Source organism: Carlito syrichta, unplaced genomic scaffold (assembly GCF_000164805.1).
Source record: "Carlito syrichta isolate Samal-C Ts95f unplaced genomic scaffold, Tarsius_syrichta-2.0.1 Scaffold89697, whole genome shotgun sequence".
NCBI lineage: Eukaryota > Metazoa > Chordata > Mammalia > Primates > Tarsiidae > Carlito > Carlito syrichta.
In genome coordinates, this window is record NW_007033793.1 from 285,134 (window position 1) to 311,256 (window position 26,123).

The 26,123-nt window shown below is 42.5% G+C and overlaps 1 protein-coding gene across 13 annotated transcripts in view; it reads left to right on the plus strand.

Annotated features, from left to right (window-relative positions):
• CREM (cAMP responsive element modulator) overlaps positions 1 to 9,985 on the plus strand; it is a 62,173-nt gene extending 52,188 nt beyond the window's left edge. For 9 of the 13 annotated variants that reach the window (XM_008058243.1, XM_008058278.1, XM_008058271.2 and 6 more), the window contains 2 exons: positions 2,870 to 3,026; positions 9,182 to 9,985. In XM_008058243.1, coding sequence (XP_008056434.1) covers positions 2,870 to 3,026; positions 9,182 to 9,326 — 302 coding nt within the window. In that variant the 3' untranslated portion in view covers positions 9,327 to 9,985. Of the gene's footprint in view, positions 1 to 2,869; positions 3,027 to 8,774 lie in introns of all 13 variants that reach the window. The other 4 variants (XM_008058237.1, XM_008058223.1, XM_021712388.1 and 1 more) reach the window with 2 other exon arrangements.
• The last annotated feature ends 16,138 nt before the right edge of the window (positions 9,986 to 26,123 follow it).

Consider the following 26,123-nt stretch of genomic DNA (forward strand, 5'->3'; position numbering starts at 1 on the left):
CACGCCTGTAGTTCCAGCTACTTGGAAGGCTGAGGCGGAAGGATCACCGGAGCCTAGCAGTCGAGGCTGCGGTGGCTGGGAGTGTACCATCATATAGATTCTTGGGATAGTACAGAAATTTATACTCATTCTTACTGATTTACACAAATTCCTATTTCTGACTTGAACTTTGATTTTTGTTGAAAGAAATAAAATGATTATATATGTCTGAAAAATTGTAATAAAACCCAGCTTGTTATCAATATCTCAGAACTAATACATCCTAATATACCATCCCCTCCCAAGTTATTTTAAAGTGATGTATATCTTTATAAATGTACATACATATATATGTACACACACACACATATATATATAATATATATATATATTTCTTAAAATGTTTTAAGAATGCTTCTTTTGGAATTGCCATTATCCTTCATGGTGCAAAATTTGGTCCTTTGAAGGTAGTTGTGACTTTTGGAAACAGGTAAAAGTTGTTTAAGACCATTTCTGGTAAATATAAAACCAGTGCATGAACTTTATTTTTCATCTGTAAAGTATTCCTACCCACCTCCCTTTTTTTAAAAAAAGATGATTTTTAAGAAAACTAACTTTTGTTTATCACATAAGCATTCCACTCTAACTTCATACTACGGAAAATCGCACATGTATACAAACCCAGAGTGTGGTGAGCCTCTCTGTCCCTTTCTGTGAATTTTATTACACTTCTCTGTGAGATGTGTTTGGAGAGAAGGACCCTGGGCAGAGGTCTGCATCTCTCTTGCCTGCGAACGTCAGCAGTGACATGTAAACTTCTCATTCGTCACTGGCTATTGTTCCAGTTTTAGAAAACCTGTGTGGCCTCCAGCTGTCCCATTGTTTCAGCCTTTATTATCCCATAACCTTCTTCCCTGGATGGGGATAAAGAGAAAGAAGGGAAGAGCTGTGTTATTCTGTGCTCGGCTCTACCATCTCCTCTAACACTGTGATTAGGATTTTTAAGAATCTTTTACTAAGTTGGTTTCTAACTGTTTTTAAATGACCCTCTTAAATATTTCAAAGCTATCCAATTTTCTTTGCCACATTTTGAGACTTTTGTGTATAGAGCATTCTGAATAGTCATAAAAACAAGCTTAGGACTTTTCCCAAGTTTATTAATTGAGGTTTTGTTGGTGATTATTAATCACAGTTTCTATTTATCATCATTTTTTTAAATTGAATGTTGAAGGAAGAAGCAGTAGAAAATGTATACGTGGTATTTTTATTAATTCTATGACGACCTTTAAGTTCGCTTATCTGAAAGCCATTTTAAAATTGTTTTATTCTTTTACCTAATTCTGGAGCCCTAATGGGGAAGAAAACCCGGCATATACCCAAATAAAAGCACAAATAAAAGATAGTTAATTTTTACTGAACTTTTGAAAACTGCTTTCTGTTTTTAGTGATAATATCCTGTTTAGGTGAAAGTCTTTGTCTTCCATTGGCAAAATTTCAGTTCTTACTCAATGGCATAAAGCATTTTAATGAAATGTAGAAATGCTGTATTTCCTCTTTTGGTTGGCATTTGGTTCAGACCAATTTTTATAGGACCTAATAACTTTTAAAAAATATTTTTCTTGCACTTAGCTTTGAGACAGCCTATATGTTGTAATATCTCATCAGAGTGTTAAAGTAACTCTGGACCATACGCTTTCAAAGCTGAAGCGTTGGTGGTAAAGCCTGTTTCATCACTCAGATCCATCTGTCTTTTCTAGGAGGCTATGTTTATTGCAGTAGATAGACACAGTTTGAATATAAATTAGGAAACTTTGAGAACTTACTTTTAGCATTCAGTCTGAATACTAAGTAAATATTAAATTTTTTAACTGTAAGGTTATACTATACTTAGAAAAAAAATTTTTTAAATGAATACTTAGGAATGTATTATCCCAGAAGACCTAAGAAAATAAAAAAAATCTTTCCTCAGAGAAACTAGTTTTAAGTAGAGTTTTGCTGTTTTTTGTTTTCAACCGAGACTGTAGTGAGCTAGGTTCCTTCTGCCTCGATCATTTTCTGGTAAAGGACAAGTACTTAAAGACATTCAGTAACTGTTCAGGCATGACACAGGGAACAGGAAAAATCTCTTCACTGTAATATTCAGTGGATGGAGGTGCTCTGCTGAATGCAAATGTTTGTTGTGGAGTGCTAGAGGTAGCCCCCTCCGGCTTGCTAGAGCCTGTTGTTAAATTTTCAGTTTGTTTGTGAGCTGGTTGTGAAAATAGCCATTATTAAAAATTGAATATACATACATACTCACAAATAAATTACACTAAAAACAACATTAGCTCTCAAAAGTCATCATGTCTAATGATGTTATCTGTGCTATTGAGGTTACAACATCTATTTTGACTGTGTGGTGTGCTACTTATGCCGTGTCTCTGTCCAGCTCTCCATTAAGGGAAGTCACATTCAGAGCTTGAAATTGATCATGGGAGAAGTATTTACATCATGGAAATCATCAAACGCTACAGATCAGGGCTTCTTTTTTTTTTGCCCCCAGGAAGCTGTTTTGTACGTATTTATGAGCATGCCGCCGATTTTAGGCTACATTGAGCTTTCTGTTGAAAAGCCTGTGTACTTTATAGCCTTTGGTAAAAACCTGTCTAAAATGCATGAGGGCATTTTTCTACCTTAAATGTGTCAAGCATGCTCAATTTCATTGTTCTCAAATGCTGGAGATGATCACTGATACTTAAGATTGCTGTAATGCTCAGAATAATCATCTTTAAACATTACAAGATTGCCTCTTATGAAATGTTAAAAAGTAGGTTATTCCCAGGGAAATTTCATATAAAATATAAAGTTGTGAATTGTTTATACCAACTTGTAATATTTTGTTTCCTTGCAGCCGCCACTGGTGACATGCCAACTTACCAGATCCGAGCTCCTACTACTGCTTTGCCTCAGGGTGTAGTGATGGCTGCCTCGCCGGGGAGTCTGCACAGTCCCCAGCAGCTAGCAGAAGAAGCCACACGCAAGCGAGAGCTGAGGCTTATGAAGAACAGGTAATATACCTCATGAGGACTCAGCTGCCACTTCCAGGACACACAACTTCTTACTGTGGGGCTTACACTTTTCCTAAGCGGTGACTCTTGGGTGAAGTGTGATGTGGCATTTCATGTGGGTTTGTGCATTGCATGTGATGATAATCAGATTGTCTTCTAGTTAGAGTTCTAGCCATTCAGTGATCTCATCAGCAGAAGGTACCTCCCTCTGTGTTGTAAATGCTTAAAAGATAACATTAATTTTTTTAAAAAACAATGATAAAAGGACTTTATTGCAAATAAAGATTTATTTTGTATTTGGGATTTACTTTGTGAAGTGAGGGATAAATGTAATTTTTTCAGCTTCTAAAAAAATTGAACAAAATAAATTTAAGTATGAGTTAAGCATTTTTTATTTTTTTACATGTAATTTTGTCTTATCTACTTTGTAATTTTTTTCTCTATTACACTGAAATATATATTTATTCTGATAAATTCCAGTCAAGTACAAATACAGAACAACCAAATTAAAACCCCCCATGGCTCTACCACTTAGAGTTACCTATTATTATAGTATTTGTGCTTCAAGTCTGCTTGCTCTCATTTTTTCTCACTTATTCTTGCTCCATATCTCTGGAATTTTATTTTTTGAGTAGCCTATCATTAAAGCTGTTTTCTAAATTTCTACAAAAAACTTAAACTTAAGTAAATTTTTATTTTATTTTGTTTAAAATTGTATTTTATCTCTTGACTTAGTTTTTATTATGAAGAGTGGTACAAATCAATCTGATTTCCAAAATGAATAGAACATCTCAGAGTTTCCCAGTAATCTTGTCACCTTATTCCTACTGTCCTCATTGTAAGAAAACAAACATTTCAGAAGGCTTCATGTGCTTTCCTGTGATCGGGACCACGTGGTGATAGTTCATTTACTAGGTGTTAGCAACCTAGTTAGTCTAGAAATTGTGGCTTCTGATCGCCTCTGAGTTTATCACTGTCCTTTATCGCTGAGTGTGGATCAGAAGTAGCCATGTTTATTTTATTCATAGTCCTTTCAATGTCACAGATTTGTTATATTATAGGAATCCTAAAGTTGGCTACTGTTTGCAAACTTACTAGTTATCATAGATCATTAGGTAGAGTGGAGAACTCAACAGATCATCAGAAATAGGGTCATTAAGATAGCTACATCTTCCTCAGTGCTTGTTCCGGGTTTGTCAAGTTGTGCTGGATTCATACTTTTTTCTTTTTCTTTTTCTTTTTTGAATTAGAGTCTCTCATTCTGTTGCCCAAGCTGGAGTACAGTGGCATGCTCATTCCCACCACAGCCTCAACTTGCTGGGCTCAGGTGATCCTTCCGCATCAGCCTTCCAAGTAGCTGGAACTAGAGGCATGCGCGACCACGGCCAGATAATTTTTTAAAATTTATTTATTGTAGAGATGACATCTTGCCAAGTTGCCCAGGCTGTTCTTAAACCTGTGGGCTCAGTCCTCTCACCTCAGCCTCTCAAAGTGCTGGGATTATAGGTGTGAGCCACCTCGCCCGGCCTGAATTCATACTTGTTACTGTCAACATTCTGCTCAGAAATCCTGATGGGGTTGAATGGGCGGGGCACACACAGCATCAGCTGTTTTATGGTAGTCTTGTTATGAAAGATCCCTAGCGTAGAGCTGATGAAGGAATATGGGGATTTAAAATTGCACCACGATCTCAGGAGCTACAAATATAGTTGCCTCTCTGATCATAGAATATATATTGTGAAGTTTAGTTTAGAAACATGAAGTGTGGCTGGGCGCAGTGTCTTATGGCTATAATCTAAGCACTTTGGAAGGTGGAGGTGAGAGGATTGCCTGAACCCCAGAGGTTCGAGACCAGCCTGGGCAACTTGGCGAGTCCTTGTCTTTACAATAAATCAAGACACGAGCCGGGCATGGTGGCGCACACCTGTGGTTCCAGCTACTTGGAAGACTGAGGTGAAAGGATCGCCTGAGCCCAGCAGGTCGAGACTGTGGTGGCCATGCACATGCCACTGCACTCCAGCCTGGGTGACAGAATGAGACTCCAACAAAAAAATATGAAGTTCAATAATAATGCAAGCTATAAAGTCGTTCATTGATGTCTTATTTTACTCAAAGAAAGCAAAAGGAAGAACTAGGAGGTAGTCTTATTTTACTCATGTCTTTATTCTCTGCCTTTATTATTTTATTTCTTTGGTAGAGACAGGGTTTTGCTATGTTGCCCAGGCTGGTCTCAAACTCGTGGACTCAAGCAGTCAGTCCTCCTGCCTTGCCTTCCCAAATTTCTGGGATTACAGGCATGATCCACCTTGCCCAGCCTACCTTTGTTGCTAGATTTTCAATTTTTTTCGGTAGAAACACCAAAATGAAATTTTAAAAATTATTAGGTAGTGGGTCCCGTAAATGTGCCAGATAACTACCTACACATACGTATGCAACCCCCCTGAGGAAAAAAAAAATCATAAAATTTTGAGTTTTAAAAAATAACTAATGAATAACTACTAGATCACATTTGTGTTTGGGCCGCAAATAACCAAGGGAAATGGAGGCTTAAACTTGTAGGTGGTTTTCTGATTTTGTGTGGCAGGTCCAGAGGTATGTGTGGCCAGAACAAAGGCTCAGCAGTGTTGTCAAGGACCCAGGTTTCTCCTGGCTGCCCTGTCATCTACTGCGTGTCCAATTCATTCTGTAGCCACAGCATGGCTGCTGTCCCTCCAGGCATTGCATCAAAGGGAAGAAGGGAGGAGGGCTGGAGCCAAAACTTGGGCCTGGCTGAGTCTGGCCCCTCTGAAAACTTTTCCTAGACGACCCTCCCAGCAACTTTCATCTGCATTTTATTGGCTAGAAATAGGCTCCTCGCCAGGCGCAGTGGCTCAAGCCTGTAATCCCAGCACTTTGGGAGGCTGAGGTGAGAGGACTGACTGAGCCCAGGGGTTCGAGACCAGCCTGGGCAACTTGGTGAGACCTTGTCTCTACAGTAAATCAAATAATCAGCTAGTGCACACCTGTAGTTCTGGCTACTTGGAAGGCTGAGATGGAAGGTTCGTCGGAGCCCAGCAGGTTGATGCTGGGGTGGCTGTGAGCGTGCCACTGCACTCCAGTGTGGGTGACAGAATGAGACTCTTGACTCAAAAACAAAAAGAAAGAAAGAAAAGAAAAGAAATAGGTTGTTAAGCCCTAACTGTACAGGATACTGAGAAGGGCCTATTTTAGAAGAGAAAAGCAGATGATTAATGGCTATTAATTGCTATTAGATTGCTCAATATCTATTTCATGAGTTTTAAGTGCTTTATTTCTGCTGTTTCCTATAACTTTACATAGGTCTGATTATTATCAGATGAGGAACTGAGGTTTGACAGAAACAGGACGTGCAGGTAGTTTTCATTCTGGAGCTAGTCCATTGCCCTAACACCAGGGTCACCTCAAAAAGACTTCCCTGTGAGCTGCAGACTTAACTTCATGGAGCATGTGTGGGTTTTAGTAGTTATTAGAAAGATCCCTTGTACATTCTTTTTATTTTTTGGCTGGCATCTATAGTAGGTATTTAATTATATCATATTTCTAACAATCCAGCCACAGTCTTCCTTCCTTCCTTCCTTCCTTCCTTCCTTCCTTCCTTCCTTCCTTCCTTCCTTCCTTCCTTCCTTCCTTCCTTCCTTTCTTCCTTCCTGTCGAAATCTCGCTCTGTCACCAAGGCTGGAGTGCAGTGGCATGATCATGAATCAACGCAGCCTCGACTTCCTGGGCTCAGGCAATCCTTCCACCTTAAACTCCAGAGTAGATGGAACTACAGACGTGCACCACCACACCCAGCTTATAGTTTTTATTTCTTTACAGCCTTGTCAGCTTTTCTGCTTTGCCATGTGTTTCTTCTCCAGGCTGAGGATAGCCAGACAAATGCAAGGCCTGAAAGCTGAGCTGACTATTAATAGAAGAAACAGGTGTTTTCTGTAGTTGAGATGTACTTAGGAATGTCCCCTCTGCTGATGGGATCATCTAAAGCTTTGTGCTTGGGACATTTTGACTCTATTAACATGCCTCCATACTGGGCACACACACACAAATGTAAAATTGGAAGTATGAATATCTATAGTAAACAGCTTGGTAAATAAAATTGTTTAAACACCCCACATCAGTGCTATTATGTATTTTAAAATTTTATTTAAATGGTAACTTGTTTTGTAAAATGACTCCCTTCCTTCTAGAGTTAGTTTGATGTAACGATTTCATACATCTTGATATTCATAAATGAATTTTAATTTCTCTGTGGGAAAGAGTTGAATTACTTTTTGAAATGGAAATGTATGTTTGGATTTATTCTTAATGTTTCTGTGTATGTCATTTAGATTACATTAGTAACTATTTTATCAATTTGCTTTTACATTTTTTATTTTTTGTTAATCAGTTGAGAAGTCTGAGAACTTTGTGAGTTCACAGGGTGGGTCCATTGTTCTTGGCTAGGAAGTAGAGGTTGACTTCAAGACTTGTTTTCTGCTGACTCTTGCTTCCCATAGAGAAAACACAGATATCCAGTTAGTGAGAGTCACTATCCTAAAAAAAAAAAATTGCCAAATCTGTTGTATGTATCACATGTACTTCAGGATTATAGCAATGCAATAGGCATTACAGTAACTGGTGTTCAGACATTGAACATTACTTTTGTCATAACATATTTGAATTTTAATATCTGTTTCAGTGTAGGCTTTTTTGATGCAGAGTACAAGGTGCCCCCAAAGGCATCTATTCTGGAATTGAGTACTCTAAAATAAGGGTGTCATTGGAGGGTATCTTCCATAGAGGTGTTAAGTAGTTAAAATCCCCTCCCACCCTGAACAAAAGGAGAGAGAGAGAAAAAATGATGGCTATATTCACTAGTTTTGGGTGGGGTAATGCATGAAAATGACTGGTTCCACTCATCTGTTTATCTGTATTGTTGCTTGGCTGCCGGTTTGGTCTTTCCTTTAGGCTTGCAGTGCTTTAAAATCCAGTATATTATATAGTAAATGCATGTGATCAGAGAACAGTCTTGAAAAACACTCCTGAGTTGCTCAGTAGCTTCCTTTTCCATTGTGACTGCGGTGTTTTCACATCTGTGGGTTTAAACCGTCTGCCTTATTGAGTGTTGTATTATATAACCCTCTTCTTTAATTTCAGAAACAGTGTCCATTTTGGTTTAGAAAAATGTCCATCTTTTGTTTATTGTTTATAACTTATCCATGTTGTGTTTTCTGGCCAATAAACCGTTAATCTTACAGTCATGATTGATTTTGTTTTACTGAGATTTAGTCTTGAAGAGTAAAAATCTACAATATTGACATTTATGGTTTTTGAAGATTCTTATAATCATTTTTGGTCAAATAAAAGTAACTTATTGTGATGGAATAGGTGGCTTTTGACAGACAAAATAATGAAGACAATTGAATGTTGGTGTAGAAATTTTATTGGGGATGTGTTCCGATTGTTGTCATTGTTGTCATTTACTGAAAGCAATTCTGGTCACTGTTATCCTGGAACATGTGCCCTAAGGAAACACCATTTGTGATGAATCCTGGGCAATTGTGCTCTCAAGTGAGTTCCTGTTGTACAGTATCTTACAAAACGGCATGTGCCTGGTTACATTTGCTGTGTGGCTTTGTGCAAACCTTACTTAGATTGATTGGCTGTTGAGTTTGGGGGTCAGAAGTTCATTGAGTCACTCTGGATTGTGCCGGGAGGTTGTTCCTGTAGTCATTTGCCTTGTGTTGGTTCCAGGGAAGCTGCCCGGGAGTGTCGCAGGAAGAAGAAAGAATATGTCAAATGTCTTGAAAATCGTGTGGCTGTGCTTGAAAACCAAAACAAGACTCTCATTGAGGAACTCAAGGCCCTCAAAGATCTTTATTGCCATAAAGCAGAGTAACTGTCTTTGACTTGGACCTTGTTTACTATGAACTCTAATCAAGGCAGGAGATGCAGCAGTTCTACTAATTGCCATGTGGACTCGTGGAAGGGATACTTGTGATCCTTAGGAATCCAGTTGGGCTTAGTGTTTGACGTTGCATTGGGAGTGTTGTTCCAAGATTTGGAATGCAACCATGATCACTTTACCACGCTTACTTCAATCTCTGTGTCAGTAGCATGCAAAAATGTTCTGTTTGCCTTTTTGCTTGTGCGTTTTTCAGGGAAGCGGCTAAAGAATGTCGACGTCGAAAGAAAGAATATGTAAAATGTCTGGAGAGTCGGGTCGCAGTGCTGGAGGTCCAGAACAAGAAGCTCATAGAGGAGCTGGAAACCTTGAAAGACATTTGCTCTCCCAAAACAGATTAGTAGAAATATTTAACTATGAACTGACAACAGCATGTGTACAGTTGCTTTTGAAGGCAATACAATATATAGCCAGCAAGAATGATGACTTTTTTCCTTTGTATCATTCACCTTACTCTCTAATCTCTAACATTCCTAAAATACTTCATTGTACGTAGTTAAGTCTTAGCTATGACTTCAATTTTTTTAAAGCGACAAACTGTAAAAAAAATGTATGTAACAGATTCTTAAAATGCAGTATTTTCCCATGCCACCTATTTGCAGTTCCCGAGCTCTGTGTCATGAATAGTGTCCTATGCAATAAAATTTTTTGCAGGTCTTTAAAAATCATTTTAGGGAAGGATGATCAAAGATAATGCATCCAGCAGTACAGTAAAATTCAATCACAAAAAAATACCTCAGGAAAGAATTGAAAGAAAGTATATCTAATGATACGTGTATGTGAGAATAGCCTAGAAATGAACTTATGGCATCTGCAGATTTTTATATTAGTTGCTTTGTAAAGAAAATATTATATTGCTGTCCTTGAATGCCATAGTTGAAGAGAGTTTTTAATAGAACCATGTTGGTTGCACTTTGTAGTGTTTGGTGCTCATTTAAATATCTGAACATTTGCTACGGTTTTTAATTCTATTGTGTAATATAAAAGGTCTTGCAGAAGTTCTTAGTGTCGGTTTGCTATTACCTAATGAAAGTGACAATGTATTTTTAACATCTGGAATGAGTTAAAAGCCTATTCGAATTGCAGCCTACCTTCAAGGGCTGAAGCTGATCTCTGCACTGGGTCATGATCCCTGCGAATGCTCTTCTTCCATGGCGTAGGAGGATGCCCCAGGGCCCTGCCCACAGAAGAGGCGGGGCGATCAGCACTTCAGCCTCTTGAGGGACTGGGCCTCTCTGTAGATGCTTGGGAGGTCTCCTGCTGTCGGCCTTCTATTTTGAAGTCTAGTTCATAACACAACCACAGGCATTTGAAAGTAAAAGCAACTCAAGATTTTATTTTTCCTTTTAAAACAGCTTGAGGTCCACATTAGATCAAATATTCTTTTTTTAAAAAAAATAGGTGTCATTATATTTTTTTTTTCTTTTTTTTTTTTTTTTGAGTTGGAGTCTTACTCTGTCGCCCAGGCTGGGGTGCAGTGGCACGCTCACGGCTACCGCAGCCTCCACCTGCTGGGCTTAGGCAATCCTTTCGCCTCAGCCTTCCAAGTAGGTGGAACCACAGACGCATGCCACCACGCCCGGTTAATTTTTGTGATTTATTGTATAGATGAAGTCTCACCAAGTTGCCCAGGCTGGTCTCGAACCCTCCGGACTCAGACAATGCTCTCGTCTTGGCCTCCCACAGTGCTGGGATTACAGGCTGAGCCACTGCATCCGGCCTTATTTTTCCTTTAAAAACAGCCTGAAGCCGGGCTCGGTGGCTCAGCCTATAATCCCGCACCTTGGGAGGCTGAGGACAGTGGATTGCCTGAGCCCGCGGGTTCAAGATTCGCCTAGGCAACTTGGCAAGACTTCATCTCTACAATAAATCAAAATGAGCCGGGCACGGTAGTGAGCGCCTGTAGTTCCAGCTACTCGGAAGGCTGAGGCGGAAGGATCGCCGGAGCCCAGCAGGTCGAGGCTGCAGTGGCCGGGAGTGGCCACTGCACTCCAGTCTGGATGACAGAGTGAGACTCCAACTCAAAAAAAAAAACAAAAAAAAACAGCTTGAGGTCCACATTAGATCGAATATTCTTATCTCAGCACATTCAGATGAAGTTTATTACCATCTCGAGACAGCAGTGTCATTATCGTCTCTCCATGGCATCCTGTTTTTGTAATAAAAGCTTCAAGGTAAAACCCAAAGCCCCAACCATACGGTGCATGCCACCTCTCACTCATGTTCTGGAGCCTGCTATGTGCTCGACTGCTGTATTTTCTACCACAATTTCTCCCTTGTTAAGGATGCCCTCTCCCCACCCTCTAGTTTCAAAAGTGGAACTGGCCAGCGTGTGTAAGGAGGTGCAGAAACGGGGTGGTTTGTGTAGCACCCAACTGCTGTTTCCCCGAACCGACAGAATTCTTTCTCTTTCCTGACTCCCAGGAAGTGGGGCATGTTGTTTTTTATTTTCGTTTAAGATACGTATTCTTCCTTCAGAGTCTGAGCTCTGAATTTCTTTTATCTCAATTTTTGTCTTTTCTTCTACAGAGAAGTAATGAGAAAAGAAGACAAGGAAGAAAAGGAGGAAAGAAAACCTCAGGTTTAAGGTGAAGGACAATAGTGCCTTGCACTCACCCACCCATTCAGCCAGCCATGTGTGTGGGGTGGTAGAGAGAGGGAGACACAGGAATCAACAGACAAGACATAAAAACTTGGAAGCAGTACGTGACGTGTTAGAAGTCTGGAAAGATGTAGGTGGGGATTAAATAAACTTCATGTAGGAAGTAGATTTTTTTTTTTTTAATGAGATGAGGTTTTGCTGTGTTGCCTAGGCTGGTCTTGAACTCCTGGGCTCAAGCAGTCCTCCTGCCTTGGCCTCCCAAAGTGCTGGGGTTGCAGGCATGAGTCACCACACCTGGCCAACAAGAAGTAGATTTTGAACTGGGTCTTGAGGTGATTGACAGTGCTGAGGAAGGGATACTTAGACAAAGGAAATACAATGTGTTCTACTCCCAGGAGCTTGGATTTGGGGGACTGAGGGAGGTAGAGTTAGCATGCACACAAGAGGTAGTTTCATTTCTTTTTTTGAGTTGGAATCTCACTCTGTCGCCCAGGCTGGGGTACTGTGGCATGCTCACAGCCACTGTAGTCTCGACCTACTGGGCTTAGGCGATCCTTCCAAGAGGATTGCCTGGGCCCAAGGGTTCGAGACCAGCCTGGGCAACTTGGCAAGACCTCATCTCTACAAATAAATCAAAAAATTAGCTGGGCATTGGTGACACGTGCTTGTAGTTCCAGCAATTTGGAAGGCTGAGGCGGAAGGATCGCCTGAGCCCTGCAGTTGAAGCTGCGAAGGCCGTGTGCATGCCACTGCACTACAGCCTGGGTGACAGAGTGAGACTCCAATTCAAAATAAAATAAAATTGAAATCAGTTTTCTCAAACCCTGCCACTGCTTTTCAACTAAATTCATGGAATATTCTGAGTCCTTTGCTGTCATTTCAACAATGTTCACAGCATCTTCATCAGGAGTAGTTTCCATATCAAGGAACTACTTTCTTTGCTTATCCATAAGAAGCAACTCTTCAACTGTTCAGGTTTGATCATGAGATTGTAGCAATTCAGTCACATCGTCAGGCTATTTTCCTATTTCCATCATATTTACAGTTACTTCCTCCACTGAAGTCTTTAACCCCATGTTAATATTTAGACCATCTTCCATGAATCACAAATGTTCTTAATGGCATCTAGAATGTAAATTGTTTTTTTTTTCTTGAGTTGAGGTCTCACTCTGTCACCAGGCTGGTGTACAGTGGCACTGTCATGGCTCACTGCAGCCTCTCCCTCCTAGGCCCAGGTGATCCTTCTGCCTCAGCCTCCTAGATAGCTGGGACTACAGGCATGCACCACCCCTCTAACTTTTTTGATTTTATTTTTATAGAGGCAAAGTCTCGCTATACTGCCCAGGCTGGTCTTGAATTCCTGGCTGCAAGCAGACCTTTCTGTTTCCGCCTCCCAAAGTGCTGGGATTACAGGCGTGAGCCCAACTAGAATGTGAATTCTTTCCAGAAGTTTTATCAATTTACTTTTTCCCCAGACCCATCAGAGGAATCACCATCTATAGCAGTGATAGCCTTATGAAATGTATTCCCTTAAGCAATAAGACTTGAATGTTGAAATGACTTCTGGATCCCTGGGCTGCAAATGGATGTTGTATTAGCAGGCAGGAAACAAACCAACAATCTCCGTGTACATCTGCATCCAAGCTCTTGGGTGACCAGGTGCATTGTCAGCAGTCATCTTTTGAAAGGAATCTTTTTTTTAGCCAGGCTCAGTGGCTCAGCCTGTAATCCCATGCCTTGGGAGGCTGAGGTGAGTGGATTGCCTGAGCCCGCGGGTTCGAGACCCGCCTGGGCAACTTGGCGAGACCTCGTCTCGACAATAAATCAAAAATTAGCTGGGCGTGGTAGCGCGCGCCTGTAGTTCCAGCTACTTGGAAGGCTGAGACGGAAGGATCGCCGGAGCCCAGCAGGTCGAGGCTGCGATGGCCCAGAGCGGCCATTGCACTCCAGTCTGGGCGATGGAGTGAGACTCCAACTCAAAACAAAAAACAAAAGGAATCTTTTTCTCTGGGCAGGTGGGCTTAAAATATTCAGTAAATCCTGCTGCAAATAGAGGTGCTGTCATCCAGGTTTTGCTGTTCTGTGTCTAGAGCACAGGCAGAGTAGATCGTTCTTAAGGGGCCTAGGACTTTGGCATGGCGGATGATCATTGGCTTCAGCTTAAAGTCACCAGCTGCATTTGTCCCCAGCAAGAGAGGCAGCCTGTCCTTGGAAGCTTGGAAGCCAGGCATTGTCTTCTCTCTAGGTAGAAAAGTGGTAGGTGGCATCTTCTCTCAACAGAGGCTGTTTTGTCTACACTGAAAATGTGTTGTCTGATGTAGCCATCTTCATCTGTGACCTTAGCTCAATCTTCTGGAGAACTTTCTGCAGCTTCTCCATTGGCACTTGCTGCTTCACCTGGCACTTTTGTTATGGCGGTGGCTTCTTCCCTTCAACCTCATGATCCAACCTCTGCTAGCTTCCAACTTTTCTTTTGCATTTTCCTCACCTCTCCTAGCCTTCCTAGAATGGAATAGACTCAGGGACTTGCTCTGGATTTGGCTTTGGCTTAAGGATATGTCATAGCTCGTTTGATCTTCTATCTAGACTACTCAAACCTTCCCCATATCAGCAATAAAGCTGTTTTGCTTTCTTATCATTGTGTGTTCACTGGAGTAGCGCTTTTAATTTCCTTCACGAACTTATTCCTTTGCATCCACAGCTTGGCTAACTGTTTGGAGTGTGGGCTAAGCTTTCAGCCTTTCTCAGCTTTGGACATGCCTCTTCACTAAGCTTAATCATTTCTAGATTTTGATTTAAAGTGAGAGACATGTGACTCTTCCTTTCACTTGAACAGTTAGAGGCCATTGCAGGGTTAGTAATTGGCCTAATTTCACTGTTGTGTCTCAGGGAACAGGGAGACCTGAGAAGAGGGAGAGACGGGAATGGCAGGTCGGTGGAGCAGTCAGAACACACCATGTGTATCAATTAAGTTCACCATCTTGTATGGGCGCAGTTTGTGACTCCCAAAACAATTACAGTAGTAACATTGAAGATTACTGATCTCAGATCACCATAACAGATGCAATAATAATGAAAAAATTTGACATCATGTGAGAGTGACCAAAATGTGGCACAGAAACAGGAAACGAGCACCTGCAGCTGGAAAAACGGCATCAGTAGACTTGCTTGGCGCACAGTTGTCACAAACCTTCAGTTGTAAAAAAATGCAGTAGCTGACTGGGCGCTGTGGCTCAAGCTTGTAATCCTAGCACTTTGGGAGGCTGAGGTGAAGGGATTACCTGAGCCCACGGGTTCAAGAACAGCCTGGGCAAGGTGGCGAGACCTCATCTCTGCAATTTAAAAAAAAATTAGCTGGGCATGGTAGCGCACACCTGTAGTTCTGGCTACTCGAAAGGCTGAGTCGGAAGGATCTCTGGAGCCTACCAGGTCGACGCTGGGGTGGCTGTGAGTGTGCCACTGCACTCCAACCTGGGCAACGGAGTAAGACTCTGACTTAAAAAAAAATGCAGTAGCTGTGGAATGCAATCGGCAAACTGCAATAAAGTGAGGTGTGCCTGTCATTATCGGCAAGATTTAGGATTAGAGTCAGACGAAGCCCTGCTCCAAATCCAGGACAGGAATTCCTTTGCTCATTTGTGCAGACACCAGTCAAATCCTGAGTGATCCTGAACTAAAGAGTTTCCCTCCCTCCCCACCTCTCTGTCCTCTTGCAGCCTCTACCACACCCTTGCAGCTGTGGGCACACAGTTTGTGGGGTCCTCAGGTAAAACAGTAGCAAAGGTATGCAGAGGTGCTCTGGGGTGCATGGGAGCCTTGCCTGTCAGTTCCCAACTTTACAATGTTGACAGATTGTGTCTTTTTACTCTTCAAAAGTTAACTTGTTTAAAAGTAATTTATTTATCTGTAGAGATGAAGTCTTGCTATGTTGCCCAGCTGGTCTTGAACTCCTGGGCTCAAGCAATCCTCTCTCCTCGGCCTCCCAAAGTGCTGGGATTACAGGCATGAGCCACCATGCCCAGCCTTTAATTTTTTTTAATGTAGGTAAGACATACTTAAGGTTCAAAATTCAAAAGATACAGGTATATAGTGGAAATTAAATTTCCCGTCTCTGATTCTGAGCCAGCCAGTTGCCCTCCTGGGAGAACAGAAAGTGTTCTGAGATTTTATCTTGTGAAAGAAATACCTTTAGTTCATTGATCATGCCACCTGTTGCCTTAAATTGTCCCATCTTCAGGCCTGTGTGATGCTCTTCTAGAAAGAGATGTAGGAGTCAGCATGTTCATTCATTCGCTCAGGGCACAGCTGAGATTGCATTAGGAAACCCAGAAGAAGAGAGGGCAGTTTGGGGGCCTGGAGCTGTGCGACCCTGTGGCCTTCCCGGGTTTTCTGTAGCTGTGTCCTGAGTTACATGGATGCTACAACCACACCATCTTGGCAGTCAGAATCAACAGCCTCAGTTTATAGTGTTGCGCTGTGCCAGGCACCACACAATGGCGGTGAGGGGCTTCTCCCATTGAGTTCTCATGGCACCCGACAAGTGCTGGTGTTTTGGGCATCGTCCCCATGTTGCAGACGAGGAAACAGGCTTGCAGAGGTTGAGTGACTTGCCCAAGGTCACACAGCTCAGGACCAAGTGCAGACTGGTGTAGGTAACCTCTGTCCTCACCCAGCCTGGACCCAGAGGCAGGAAAGGGACAGAGAAGCACTTACTGGCAATGACCCAAGCAGGTGGTGGCTGCGAGGGAGAGCTCTGTGGCTCCAAGTGGCCATGTGTGGGAACACCCAGACCTGATTCCTGTCCAAATGCACAAAAGCATGAATTAGCATCTCTCTCTTTTTTAAAATCCCTGATGCTGATCAGGAGTAGATGACTATACAGAGAAGGGCTAGCTATAGGAAGAGTAAAACTACAGTTGTACTCACTGAAATAGAATCTTTTTTTTTTTTTTTGGTTTGTTTTTGTTTTTTTGAGTCTGGGTCTCATGCTGTTGCCCAAGCTGGAGTGCAGTGGCATGATTACAGCTCACCCCTTGGCCCCTTGGCAATCCTTCCATCTCAGCATCCCAAGTAGCTGGGACTACAGGCCAGTGCCGCCGCTCCCAGCCAATATGTTGCCCAGACTGGTCTCAAACTCCTGAGCTCGAGTGATTCTCCCTTCTCGGCCTCCCAAAGTGCTGATTACAGGCAGTAGCCACCCCACCCAGCTCAAGTTCCCTGCTTGTTTCTGAAGCACACTAATGCTAGAGGACACTGAACTCTATGACCTAGGCTGGGGCTCTGCTCATTGTTCCCCTTAGTCACAGATGTTCTTGAACAGTGGTGCCTACCCAGCATTTATTGAGCACGTAAGACCAGAGGTCCCCAGTTCCTGGGCCATGGGCCCATACTGTTAGGAACCAGGCCACACAGCAGAAGGTGAGCAGCAGGCAAGCCAATGAAGCTTCCTCTGTGTTTACAGTCATTTCCCATCCCTCGCATTACCGCCTGAACTCCATCTCCTGTCAGATCAGCAACAGCATTAGATTCTCATAGTAGTGCAAACCCTATTGCAAACCTCACATGCGAGGGATCTAGGTTGCACACTCCTTATGAGAATCTAATGCCTAATGATCTGAGGTGGAGCTGAGGTGGTGATGCTAGTGCTGGGGAGCCCCTGCAAATACAGATTAACATTAGCAGTGAGGTTTGACTGCACATTGCCCCTCCTCTCCCCAGTCCATGGAAAAATTGTCTTCTATGAAACCAGTCCCTGTTGCCAAAAAGGTCAGGGACTACTGCATAAGACTGCATTTGATATCATAGCCACAGCCCTACATAACGTGTTATTTCTATAACTCCTTACTATCTTTGAAACATTTTAAGTCCATGAACACTTTTAAACTGGTAGGTGGCATTTCTTTTCTGCCATATACTCTCCAAGTATATGTCAAAGCCCCATGGGGGCTGGAAATAAGAGCAGTTTTCTCGGATCTAGTTTAATAAATTATGTTCATAGTAACTCTGGGAAGTCTTGGGTGAAATATTATGGGGAAGGGGCAATAATTTGAAGATTTGGAAATTCTGTAACTATAGATCTGCCCCTAAGATATACAGATGCACGGTTACTTGCAAATAGAATGAGTTTTGGATATAAGAATCTTGTAAATTACTTCCAGGCTATATATTTTTAGCAAGTTATTGACTTTAAAATGACTCTGTCTTTTCTCAGTGAAGTTGCCAATTTTGCTTTAATTACTTACGATTGGTTCCTTTAGGTGTTTAGAACATAGTGGAGAAGTGAGACCAATGTCAGAGTGTTTTGCATATCATTCAGTCATGGCCACGGAGGGCATTTTAATTCTTAACCTGTTGTCAGAATATTGGCCTCATGGGGGTCAGATGAGCATAATCACATCACTAAGATGTTATCAATGACACGTGCAAAATAAGTATTCACTGTGGGAGAGCAGTGATATTTTTAAAAATATGGTGTATCCTATTGTCTAGTAGATACTGAGATCAACATTTATCTTAACCTGAAAGGTCAAGAAAATATGACTGGAGACAAAGACACTGATGGCACTTGGTGATTGTTTACATAAGTGACGTAAGTGACACAGTAATGATAATTAGGTTCTATGCCCTTGAATAATTTGAAATCAGGGACTTTTGATATATGAAATTATGAATAATAAGAGAATGTTAAAAATTCCAAATTTTAGAACATGAACCAATCTCAACATTAATTTGTTTAAAAATAAATACACGTATGTGCACACTTCTTTGGTCAGCCGGAATTTTTTTTTTAACCTTTTCTTTAGCCAGTGTTAGCATAGATTTGATGCTATGAAGGTTGCAGCTTTTAGGCAGTATGATTTTTTTTTTTCCTGGCATGTATAGGTCTGTGTTATTTACACGACTTCACTTATCCTTTTACCGAAATGTCTGAAGTGGTATAACCCAACTAGATTTTGTTGGAGTTTAGACCTTGAAGGGGAGAAGACAAATCTACTTTATCAAGGATGTAACATGCCTAATCCATTAGTCCTTCGAGTCAAGTAGCATGGCTTACATCCTTAGGTACTGGGCTGCTGTTACTCCAGAAATACTAAAAGGATCATGGCAGTTTGGGAAGGGCGGGGGAGCAGGCAGACCAGCGTGTTTAGTAACAGGGAGTACCCAGTGTAACAATCGAGAGACCATCGGGTGGCTATGGAGACTGCAGAAAATCTGTGGGAACCCTTCCATAGCCGGCATAGACTTCACCCACCAAAACACGTTACGATTCACTGTGCCAGCTTTTAGGAATTTTCACTATAATTACTTGAATACTTCTTCTAGAGCATTTAGTATCCCAAATGTCTCTGTTTTATGACTTATTTTTAACTTTTTTTTTTAGAGATGGATCTCTCTCTGTCGCCCAGGCTGGAGTGCAGTGGCATAATCACTGCAGCCTCGAACTCTTGGGTTCAAGTGATCCCCCAGCCTTGACCTCCTGAGTTGCTGAGATTACATGACTTTTATTTGAAAGTGGCTCAGGAAGTGGTTATCTTTTTTTTTTTTAAATCATTCTGGATAAAAAGAACTACAGAAACAAAACAAAAACCAAAGCTACAGATGCCATGAGGAGTAGAATGAACAATGGTTGTGTGTTTTACGTGAGGCCTCATGACTGGGAGCCCCAAGACACAGCATCCAGTCCTAGCATTTCTGCTAACTCCCTGTGTCATTTTGGCCAGATCACTTAACCCTTTTTCTCTACTTCGACCTTGACATTTGGTGATACCTGTGAAGAAATAGTAGACCCTTAAATTTCAGAGTTCACATAACATTTCACTGGACCTTGTTTTTTCTTATCCCTGTGAGCACAGCTTCTAGATTCTCAGTCATTAATCCAAGAAAGTTTTCTTCAGAATGTCTTCCACAGCAATATTTTTTAATAATGCATTCTGAGGGTTGCCTTTCATATTAACCAGAATGAAGAGAAAAAGGCCTTAGACCGAAACCAGTCTTGTGACGAAGGCGGAAGCATCTGCTTTGACTTTAGCAAATGAGATTAACATTTTGACACATAAAGTCTTTACTTGGACAAATGTTTTACTTACAGTTATTTATAAATATGCCCAAACTGTGACTGACAGCATTTTCCAGTGCACAAGTTTCCTCTGCCCTTTTCATACTAATAGGGTGCACCAAGTTAACAAAGTATCACTGGCTCAGGAAAGGCTGTGGTTTTCAGATGAGATCAAGCACATTCTGGGTGGCCTGGCTGTAGACACGGTTATGGTTTTCAATGTGCATTAGAAGGGCTACCTATCATTCCCTAGCCCCGTTTATTATTTTGAATGTTCTTGAAAGAACTAAAGTAATAAAGGCAGAAACTACGCTCCTTTGAGAAGTTTTCTCCATGTTATTTGGAAAGTTTATTGGTTCTTTTCTTAACAGAAAGAGAATTCAATTGAAAAAACCTGTAATTGTACAAACCGCACATTTTAAAAGTGTTTTCAATGACATCTTTTATAAAACTGGGGGAAAATAAATAATACGTACATTTTCTAGATGTAAAATATAAGTCATAAAAATAAAAGTTTACCAAACATATTTGCCAACATATATGAACAGTCTAAGGCAAGTTTTAAATAATTTAAATGTTTTTGATAGGAATAAATCTCTAGCTTGCTTAATGAAAATTATTGTGGCGTGGGTTTTTTAATTGTATACACAATTGGTTGAAATTATTCAATAGGCTCAATCATTGTAGATTTGTATAAGCCAATATTTGAGACCATTTCCATATTCCTGACAACTGGCTCTAGCTTTTGGCACCTTCAAGCATCTGAGCCCCAGAACAAATGAATTCCTGCAGGGAAAAGGCAGCTTCATATAGTGGCTGGTGGCATTTTCACTGGAAAATTGTTTTATGGAAAATCCTTCATGGCTGTCTTTGCTGACATTCTGTGGTCATAAAGAGCATTACAACTAACTTGGCATGTCTGTGAAACTTTACTGAGGCATAACTTTTAGACCATAAAATTCACCCATTTTAGGTGTACAGTTCAATGATTTTGATGAATTCACTGAGTTGTGTAATCCTCACACCCAATAAGATCGCTCATTCCCATTTACAGTTAACTAATAATTTTGTTTTAACTGTCAACCATATATCTAACTAGAGAGGTACCTATAAACTACTTATGACCAGCAGTAGCAGTCTAAGAAGATAACCTTCAAAGGCAGCTGACAGGGCAGCACTTCAACAAACCATGGGTCTCCGACCAAGCTGTCATCTCTTCGGGCTACAAATTTCATCCGTGGATAAAAGAAGAGTCTCCACCCTTAGTTAAAACAGTGGCAGGTTACTGTGGAAATTTCCAGACATGGATGCTGTACTATTTCTGTGGATGCTGTCTGTGTACTTCTGGGGTCCTCTGGAGTGAGCAGCACAGGCTTCCTGCACTACAGGCATGTGCCACCCTGCCCGAATTATTTTTCTATTTTTTGTAGAGATGAGGTCTCACTATATTGCCCAGGCTGGTCTTGAACTCCTGGGCTCAAGCAATCCTCCTGCCTCAGCCTCCCAAAATGCTGAGATTACAGGTAAAAGCCACCACAACCAGCCCTAGGATGGTGTTCTGATCAGAGTGAGATCATTCCAGGCTGCTTTGTCCTATTTGAGAAAAGATTTCTCCAAAAAGAAAACTGCACACACGTGCACATTCTCTCCCCACCCTCTGTCTGTCTCTCTGTCTCTCTTTCTCCTTTGCATACAAATTCCTGACTTTAAGGCATCTCCGTAGCCCAAATCATGGACTCTAGATTGAAAATGCCTGTACCCCCCCCCCCACATTTGTCACTTCAAATGACAAAGCATATCTATATCTGGTTTTTAAAGCACTGGGAAATCTATTTTCTGATTTTCTGTCCCTAAATTTAAAAGGGTATCCTGTCCACTTCCCCTAGAGGCTTATCGTAAGACGATGTGGGTCCCCAGGTCTTTTATTTTTTTACTTAAAAATTTTGGGGGCTAGACTTGGTGGCTCATGCCTATAATCCCAGCACTTTGAGAGGCCAAGGCAGGAGGATTGCTTGAGCCCAGGAGTTCAAGACCAGCCTGGGCAAAATAGCCCTTATCTCTACAAAAATTTTTTTTTAAATAACTAGGTATGTTGGTGCATATCTGTAGTTCCAGCTACTCAGGGGGCTGAGACAAGAGAATCACTTAAGTCCAGAAGGGCTAGGCTGCAGTGAACTGGGATTGCACCACTGCACTCCAGCTTGGGCAACAGAGGGGAAACTCTGACTCAAAAAAACAATTTTTTTTTTTATAGGGAAAAGAATCTCACTATGTTGCCCCCGGCTGATCTCAAACTCCTGGGCTCAAGTGATCCTCTTGCTGGTGAGAGGGTGAGGTATCTTCCTTAACCTCCTGAGCAGCTGGGACTGCAGGTGCTTGTCACCACATCTAGCTCTCAAGTTTCTTAATGTGATACTCAAGAGGCTAAATAATGTATGGTACATCCGGGGTGTTAAATATATATATTCTGAGTTGTAGTCTCACTCCTTCGCCCTGGCTGGAGTGCAGTGGCACACTCATGGCCACCCCAGCGTCAAGTGTTGACCTGCTGGGCTCTGGCGAGCCTTCTGCCTCAGCCTTCCAAGTAGCCGGAACTACAGGTGTGTGCTACCATGCCCCACTAATTTTTTTTATTTATTGTAGAGATGAAGTCTCACCAAGTTGCCCGGGCTGGTCTCAAACCTACGGGCTCAGGCAGTCCACTCACCTCGGCCTCCCAAAGTGCTGCGATTACAGGCTGAGCCATCGAGCCCGGCCTAAATATGATTACATTAAAAGTACATAAGAATGACATGTGCCAAGAAGGAACGCCTTCCAAGACATGTTTGCAGAGAAATGAACACTTCATAATAATACCAAAATATGGTCCCAGTGATTTGTTGTCAAAATGTAGATAGATGTAAATAGACCCACACACATTTATGTATGTACAGGGGGTGCCAAAAATGTATACACTTTTTTTTTTGAGTTGGAGTCTCACTCCATTGCCTAGGCTGGAGTGCAGTGGCTTACTCATGGCCACCCCAGCACCAAGTGTCAACCTGCTGGGCTCTGGCTATCCTTCTGCCTCATCTTTCCAAGTAGCCGGAACTACAGGCACGTGCTACCACACCTGGCTAATTTTTTGATTCATTGTAGAGACGAGGTCTCACCGTGTTACCTAGGCTGTTCTCAAACCCATGGGCTCAGGCAATCCTCTCACTTCAGCTCCCGAAGTGTTGGGATTATAGGCTTGAGCCACCGCTTCCAGCTGTATACACATTTTAAGCAATGTTATCTATGTATTACTTTTCGAAATTGAATTCAATTGCAGTAGCAGTGTGTAGTATGACGTTTATTCAACTGTGCTTCTGGCATTTTCTTTGTCCTGCCTGTCGCATGGTGACGCTAGCATGCATTTGATTGCCACCATCTTTTGAGCAAACGTCATACTTGAAATGTGTATACATGTTTTTGGCACCCCCTGTATATAAGTTTATAGGAAACGGTCTGAACTTTACTTTTGACCTTTACTGGGTGCTCTGAGAGACTCTCACAATTCAGCAGACCCTGGAGACTCTCACAATTCAGCAGACCCTGGAAAGGTCCACCCCCCACACTCCAAGGGCCACTCCTGAATTAAAAGGCCATCCCAATGGGGCAGGGGACATCCTGAAGGGGTGGGCTGCCCAGGGATGGGGAGGTCTGCAGCAGTACGATCATTGCAACCCTTGCCCTTCGTGAGTTGGATTTAGGTCTGGGGTTGAGAGGGGCATTGCTCAGCACTGCAGTAGAGGCATCTCTGGAAGAAAGCTTCCCCGAGGTAGGCCTGGAGGGCTCCGGGGTCAGTGAGCTCACAAAGATCCCCCAGACACACAGAAAGGCAAGCCCCTGCTTGGGCAGGGCTCGGAGGTGGCTTTCAGATCAGTGAGGAAAGCAGCAGCTTCATACATTGTGCAGGGCAGTTGGTTGTTAACATGGGAGGGAAATAAAATTTCGACCTCAGAACATACCCAGATCAGTTCCAAATGAAACTTGAATGTGAGAAACAAAATTAGCAGAAGAACATATTTGAGGAACTTTTTTTTTTTTTTTTGAGTCATGGTCTCACGCTGTTGCCCAGACTGGAGTGCAGTGGCACAATCACAGCTCACCATAACCTCTACCTCCTGGGCTCACGTGATCCTTCTGCCTCAGCCTTCTGAGTATCTTGAGTAGCTGGGACTACAGGCACAGCCACCATGCCTGGCTAATTTTCTTCTTTTTTTTTTTTTTTTAATTTTTGAGTTGGAGTCTCACTCTATCACCCAGGCTGAAGGGCAGTGATATGCTCATGGCCACCACAGCCTCAGCCTACTGGGGTCAGGTGATCCTTCTGCCTCAGCCTTCCAAGTAGCTAGAACTACAGGCATGTGATACCATGCCCGGCTAATTTTTTGATTTATTGTAGTGATGAGGTCTTGCCGTGTTGCTCAGGCTGGTCTTGAACCCGTGAGCTCAGGTAATCCTCTCACCTCAGTTTCCTAAAGTACTAGGATTATAGGCGTGAGTTACTGTGCCTAGCCCTATTTTTATTTTTTGTAGAGACAAGGTCTCAGTATGTTGCCCAGGCTGGTCTTGAATTCCTGGTCTCAAGTGATCCTCCTGCCTGGGCCTCTCAAAGTGATGAGATTACAGGCATGAGCCACCCACACCCAGCCTGGGCCACAATATAAGTGGACAAGGTGCCATCCTCCAGGACACAAGCCACACCGAAAGACCTTTCCATGGTGTTGTGTACTCAGTAGGAAGAATACATGGGCCTGGGGGCCAAGAGGCCCTGCTTGTGTCATTCACAGGAGCTGGCTGGGGAGGGGACTGTTGTTTCTCATCTCTACAAGTCTGGGCTCTGAGGCCTAAAGGTCCCGGTCTTCTGCCAGGGGAAGGGACACCAGGGCACTCAAGACTCCTTGTGTCATGGGACCTCGCAGTAGGAAGAGGAGTCACCCTCCTGGCAGCATGAATTGGCCAGGATCACCAAGAGGAAGGGCTTCTGCCCCACACTGGAAGAATAGCTGCACCCAGGCGATCCGTTTGGGCACCTCTTAAGGTAACCAGGCAAGTGCAGCAACCCCAGCCAGAGAAGGACAGGTGTGCCAGCCAGGGAGTGAGGAGCCAGAACAGATAGTGCAGGGAAGGCCATGAGTATCCACTGCAGACCAAGGCCAGCTGCTGTGGGAGGGGCTGTGGTCTGTCTCGCTAACCCTTCTAAGTTTTCCCCAGAGCAGGCCCCCAGAATCTCGGAGTTACTCCCTTAATGCTTGTGACTCTGGGCAACTCCAGGGGTGGCCTGTGGGGAATGCTGTGATAGACCCTCGCCTTCCATACAGATCCTGCCCTCCAGGCTTGCCTCAGTCAAGAGGGTCACCTCACCTGACACATTGGCCCTATCCTGCCACTGCCCTGGGTGGCCCCACTTAGGACCATACTGAGGGGTCCAGTCTAGCCGCTGAGCTCCCTGTGGGGTCAGATGAGGCTATCGCTTGCACAGCAGCACACTTTCTTCCTCTACCCAGTCTTGGTTTCTTCCCTTTCCTTCCCAGTGCCCTGGTCCCAAGAGCATCCTTGCTAAGCCTTCCATGTGCTAAGTCCGTCTCAGCCCCATCGCTGACAGCAACTTTGTGCCAATTAGTGTTAAACTGTATGATGAGTTGGGCCATTTTTCTAGAAGATTATAAATTTCCAAGCTGACTCAAGGAAAAAGAGAAAACCTGACTAGTATAACCACTTACAAAAGTTAATTATAAAAAATAACAGAGCAGGTTGACATGGGGGTGGCCGTGAGTGTGCCACTGCATTCCAGCCTGGGCAACTGAGTAAGACTCCAACTCAAAAAATAAATAAAAACGGGACGATTTCTTGAGCCCAGGAGTGTGATGTTACAGTGAGCTATGATTACACCACTGCACTCCAGATTGGGCGATAGATAGAGACCCTGTCTCTAACAACAACACCCCCACCACCAGGGTGATTCAGCTTCATAGGCAAGTGCTATCAAATTTCAAGGTACAGAGTCCTATCTCAGGAAAAAATATTAGAATAGGAAAAGACAAATCTTTCTAATTTATTTTATGAGATTAGTATCACATTTATATTAAAATTAACAGTTCAGAACGATAAGATGTATAGGCTAATCTAATTGAGAAATGAATATACAAAAGATCTAAATAAAATATTAGTAAACTAATCTAAATAAAATATTAGTAAACTAAACTCAGCTATGTATGAAAAATATTGTGGCTCATGCCTGTAACCCCAGCACTTCAGGAGGCCGAGGCAGGAGGATTGCTTGAGCCCAGGAATTTGAGATCAGCCTAGGCAACATAATGAGACCTCATCTCTACACAAAAATCAAAAAATTAGCTGAGCTGGGCGTGGCGGTGTGCCCCTATAGTCTTAGCTACTTTGTTTTTTGGTTTTTTTTTGAGTTGGAGTCTCACTCTGTCGCCCAGACTGGAGTGC